At 45.4% G+C, this 6,000-nt stretch overlaps 1 protein-coding gene across 1 annotated transcript in view; it reads right to left on the reverse strand.

Annotated features, from left to right (window-relative positions):
• Positions 1–3,370, reverse strand: part of T265_00912 (hypothetical protein) — a gene marked incomplete at both ends in the record, with an annotated part of 35,460 nt that extends 32,090 nt beyond the window's left edge. The window contains 2 exons of the mRNA XM_009164807.1: positions 38–118; positions 3,326–3,370. Of these exons, the coding sequence (XP_009163071.1) occupies positions 38–118; positions 3,326–3,370 (126 nt within the window). The remainder of the gene's footprint in view (positions 1–37; positions 119–3,325) is intronic.
• Between the last annotated feature and the right edge of the window lie 2,630 nt (positions 3,371–6,000).

Genomic DNA, 6,000 nt, shown 5'->3' on the forward strand with positions numbered 1-6,000 from the left:
TTGAGACTGTTGGATCTTCGCCCTCCCGCGTACTCACGCTCTTGCACTCTAACTCACTCGCTTGTTCGGAATACAGCTGTTGTGTTCCCTTCTGTGAGCCTTTTTTCGGCACTAGGCACTGGAGCGGGTCAGCAACCAGATATTACAGATTGGCGAATCAGCAGACATAACAATAAAGATTCGAACAATTTTTCGGACCAAATCAGTTGCCTGTACATTTACTTCCCAAGGACTTGATGTACCACTAGATTGTGGTCTGTTTCTCACTGGTTTAGCTGTAATATCGGGGACAAACTTTCGAAAAAACCACAAAGAAAGCACATGCTATTCTTTGACTTTTCGGGTACATTTTAAACCACAGGTAAAGACAATTTGATTGCCCGGTAAGTTTTTTCCCAGTTTCATGGCTTTAAGCAAACAAACCCTGTAAGACAAGCTTTAGCTTACTGAATGTTCCTGACCTCTTTGTTGGCTTAATTTTTTTCACTTTTCGCTAGTAGTTTACGCTTTTTGACCTCGCTACCGCCTTAAACTAGGTCGATTGATTGGTACCAATGCAGGTCACGTGATTTCGCGCCATGCTGCCCAGCTGACTTTTTCCATTTGCGTCTCGGAGCTCGAAATCCATACTTACTGGGCCCCAGCTGAGCTAGGATCACCAGGTCTAGACCTACCATGCTGCCGTGCCGAGCATCTGACCGCTGAATTTGGGTCTAGACCTACCAGGCTGCCGTGCCGAGCATCTGACCGCTGAATCATGCTCAACCGTCGACTAGCTATCTCTGACAAAATTTTGGTTGATAGACTCAGCCCTCACCTCCTCAGTTCAGTGACATTTGGGACACTTACGTACACTGTGGTGTACTATGGCCTTCACGTTTGATGGTGCATGTAGATACACCCTCCGACTTTCATATTGTAACCGACGATGGTTAATGTTGTCTGCTGCAAACATCGGTGAACAAACAGATCTGCCTAGCTCACTTGGTTTCGCCGTTATCTGTTGCAAACATCGGTGAACAGATCTGCCTAGCTCACTTGGTTTCGCCGTATGAGGTTCCTCCTCTTCCTGTTCACACTCGGAGAAGCAGTCGAGGTGCTTCCAAGGTGTGCAAAGCGGGCAACTGACGACCACACATAGAGGGCTCTACCAAGACAGACCACTTCACTCCGTGAGACGTGGCTTGAACCACATATCTTTCGAGAGAAAACTACCAAAGAGACAACTCTGACTGTACCCGTGGCGCAAAATTCCTTCCATTTGAAACTCGGGTGCAAAAAAAATCTGCACCAGGCTTATGTGGATTTCGGCAGTAGTTAGAGAGGTGACCAGTGGCAAACAGGCAAGATTGTTCTTTTAGGCTATTTGGGATGCTATAACAGGGTATTCATCCGCATATAACCGCAGTCCCACCCCTCTAGAGCGAGAGAGAGAGCTCTGGTGATTGGTCCTTTGTAGGTTCTTCTAACAGTTGAATCCTTCCTAAAAGAGACTACGTATCGAAAGTGACCATCTCCGGTTAATCCCTGCCCCTAGTTTCTCCAGAGGGAGCAATCTCACTGAACTTCCCTGATTAGGATAGACCGCTCTAAACGACTGATCAAAGGTGATCTCTTTTAAGGTTTGGTATGCTTGTTCACCTTACTAGAAAGTTCACGTCAATAGCAGACAGAAATTGGTCTGTTTACAACTGCTTACAAGTGAAATAAACTTGAAGAGACTGAGACCACACTGTCGCTTACGACCGCCCACCCCCCGGCATGCGTGGTTGCTTCACGTGCTTAACCGGTTTCGCGTGCATTGCTTGTACCTTTAAAATCCAAACGGACCATATTTTGGCGACTTGTGTCTACAGTCGAGGTTCATAAATTTTTCATGAGTTGTGGGAACGCGGTTCTAACTTTCTTTGGCCTTATTTGGGGTTCTGGAAGCAACGTGGGGATACCTCTTTGGTTGTAACTTGTCTTTTGGTGTTTGAAAAGTTGAAAGTCATTTCATTGGAGTGCTGTAGAAAGAGTCATCCGGAAGAGTATCTCTGTTGTCATTCCAGATGGTATACTCAAAGTGGTGACTGTCTAACGAAATGATGTACAGTTTTGCGCGTGTTAAGAAGAGGAGTATAATACTGATAGCATAGCTTCAGTGAATTGCTTCAGTATTATCGAAATTCGAGGGACGTAAATCGGTAGTTGTCTATACGGTCGATAGACTATCCCCCATTCCCCATGACCGTAACAATAAAGCATTTCTCCGGGAGTGGTCTTGGTTCCTAAATTGTTTTATCACTGAATTCTTTGAGGATGGGACAAGCCACATTTATGCGCGCCCCTCTGGTAACAGCATGTCAACCTTTTGGACAAGCGGTTTTGTCTGCGTCACGCTTAACGCGATGTTTCGCGTGCATCCTACTTCCTTCAACAAGCCTCATTCCATAGATTAGCGCTTTGGTAATATCTAAATGTGAGTCTTTAGCTCCCTCACAAAGCTGCATCCGGTATTGAAGACGTCAGAAAGTATCAGTTCTTGTATTCACTGTGCACGCAACAGTGTTTCTACTGTCATGGCGCCCAAAGTCACCCAACTCCTTCGAACTCATTTCGAGGTGACTTACCATAATGTGAACAACGATGAATTCCGTCCATCTGGTTTCTGGGTCCTAACTTATCAATTAGTCGGAAGTGTTTGCGGGATTTGTAGAAGTCACATTCACATCATCCTTGTTTGAGCAGTTCTCCTCTCGTCCTGGGGCAAACATTCTGGGGGAAAGCAATGAACTCATCAGCAGTGCATATGTTGGAATATCCTGGACAAGAAATTATTCAGCAGGTTTCAAGTGTGTGCAGCGCTGCCTGACTGAAAAATCCTTACAGGTGTGACAGTCGATCAACATAACCGGGACAGTTACTGGGTCGTCGTTCGAGGCGTCGGTCCGAACAATCGCATCGCTCAAATGTGAAGGCATTCGCCTGCTCAAACGTGATCATTCAGGTATTATTGGAGTACTGGTAGCACACTCGCCTCACATATCAGATGTACGAAGTTCAAACCCTAGCGAGGCTAAGGGTATGCACTGATGATGGGCTCGAAACGTTATTCCGATGTCTCCATTCTTTGGTGTGAACTCATGAGAATAACTGCGACAGGACAGGAGGACGACTGTTAAAACGAAAGTCGTGCGCAAGTGAATTGCATCGTTGCTCTAATTGGTAAACGACGGTCAAATACGATAGAAGAAAACAAATTTATGGCTCCCAGTTGACCGTCCAAATGATTTTTGGCTGGATTAGAAGAAAGGAGATTTTTTTCATAAAGGAAACTACTCACAAGGTTGCTGAAAACTCTTGGACAGCCCACGACCGGTTTCGCCATTCTTGTGGCTCATCAAGTAGGCGCAGTCCTTGAGTTTCCGTCCACCTTATGTCCTACTTGAAGGTTTTTTTAAAATGGAGAAACCAAAAACCCTTGTTCAAGGGATGATGATGGTTGCATCGTATGTGTTGTTCCAACTGGAAAGGAATTGGAGAAATTGGAACAGGAAGCTGGTTTTCAACATCGTTTTTGCCTACTATTCACTTCTCAGGTCCCGTTTTACGTGGCATCCCTTCACTCACAGCCTTCGCAAGAAACGGCACTAGGTAACAATCGAACCAGTTTCACTGTTACATCGATGAAACCTGAGGTGGTTCCTGAAGATTTCCACCCAGGCACCATTGAAAGAGCTTCCATTTGTGCAGTAACCAATGTTTGCTATACCCAGCACAACAAATGGCGTCCACAGTTTTCGCCCAACATCCTTCGACCACTTTTAACATGGGCTGGAAGCAACTCGGTTAGTTCCCTTGTGGTTGCACTTGTGGCATTGTCAATGTGTCATTGTACGCTGTGCCTACCAACCGTATTTTCGGATACAAACTGGTGTTGAACAGTAAGCGATCTGAAGCGAACGGAATTTGTACGAATTTATCAAGGGGTATGGGAAATCTGCCTTCAGGCTCAGAAAACTGTCTACCAAATGCTTGTACTTGCACCATTTGTTAGACGAATTTCCTCTCGTTTTGAGGCGGAATTCGACCCTTCTAACGTAAAAGTGCCTCTCCCTTCCATGGACTAATCCACTGACCCTATATCAAGCTGTTATAATACTTATGAACCGCACTCACATCACTTTCAATCGGATAACCCTTCTCCTTTCTTGACACCATGTTTCTGGTTATTTGACGCCAAAGCGGAGAGGAACTGAACTCGGATTCTGCCCTTATTAGTACATTTCGTTCGTACCGGGGATCAAACCTCTGGAATCGCAAATGCGAAGCAAACCTGTTGGCACTAGTACTATTATCATTTACTTTTGAAGAGCATGGTCACAAACGTAAAAAGTAAATGCAAGCGACGAATTCGAAAGGGTAACAGGAGAATATGAGAGAATTCATGCCACCAACAGTTCCAGTCAGATGAGATGAATCCCAACGTACGTAAAAATTTCGATATGGATACACGCGTCTAAAGATCAACAACCGAAGAGTTTTCAGCAACCTTGTGAGTAGTTTCCTTCATGAAAATGGTAAACAATGTTGAATGCTCTTCAAGGCGCGGTAAGCGCCAACACAATCATGACTCGCACCTTAGGCACAAAGTGTCCGTCATACTGGGTCTGGTGTGAGAATAAATGGCAAAAATGTACGTCCAACTCCATGTGCCGCGCATAAAAGTGTCATAAATACGCAGACAGCTCACAATGGAAAGCAAACACAAGTCACTGACTGTGACCTTAGGAAGTCCCAGTCCAATAACAGCCTTGGACAGGCACTCTGATGCAAGTGAGATCTGAGTCCGGTCTGCTGTCGACTACGGACTGCCGAGAACATGCGACCTCCACTTGTTCTGTCGGTTCAGATGGTCCAAACATGCATCAGCCACTTCAGTGCAAGATATCCAATCAAGTTTTCCGTTCTCATGGGACTGTCCGGAGGGCCAAGCAATTAGTACTTGATGATAATGATGATGATGTGACGTTGTCATTCTTCCTGTTTCTTTGGTTTATACCGGTTTGCGCGTCGTGGATGGCCTATGTTGTATCGAGCGCTTCCTAGAAGCGGAGGAATTGCTGCCTCCTAGCCTTATTTCCATCATAGTGCGGGGCTTACTGGGGATTTGAAATTCTATTTTCCAGTCACTGTATTCACCTCTGAAAACCGATTTCAACAACATACTGGTGGAGGTGCATTAATCCTCATTGTCCGAAACAGTGGTTACGTTACTTAATGCAAAAACTCAATCATTCATGGGTTTGACCGAGAAACGTTGATGACACTTTTGTTGTGGTAAACAATTCGTGCAAATTGGCTTCTGTCGAATCTCAACACCTAGTGCACCTGTGCTCATTACAAGTTGGAAGTTGAGGCCAATGGCGGAGCGATTATTTTTCTTGATTGTAACTTTTTTCGAAAAGTGTTTACTGAAACCATACTGTAACACAACTCAACTCAGTTGAAGCGCTTTCTAAATTCCGGTTCTCATATTCTCAGTATAAACGAAGCGACCATTTGCGCTCCCATTGAGTCAGATTTGTAGTGACAGAGCGACTGCGGAGACACGATCAGTGCACTGACATGCGTATGCAGGTTCTGGCTGTCTCATGGAAGAGAGCTTTAGTACTACACCAGTGGATCGCGCATACCTTTTGACTAGTGGATGTTTCCCTACAGGCGTACAGAAGTTATCGGTCTTTTCACTCTGGATCCCTTGTAGGTGGTTGTGCAGCTTGTTGAACGGCCATCCTACTGTTCTGGCCCAGTTGTTCCGGTGAGTTCACACTAAAGACTAAACTTTCGCTTCTACGAGATCTCACCAGCAGTGCAGCACCGGAATCTGTTTCTAACATGCGAAGCAGGCGTCTCAGCAATAATCCACCAATGAACACATCTGAAATATGAGGCGTCGATAGGCGGATCTGCACACACTTGAACAACGTGATTGGTTTGCCAGACGCCACGAACGAC

This window comes from Opisthorchis viverrini (assembly GCF_000715545.1).
Source record: "Opisthorchis viverrini unplaced genomic scaffold opera_v5_9, whole genome shotgun sequence".
Lineage (NCBI taxonomy): Eukaryota > Metazoa > Platyhelminthes > Trematoda > Opisthorchiida > Opisthorchiidae > Opisthorchis > Opisthorchis viverrini.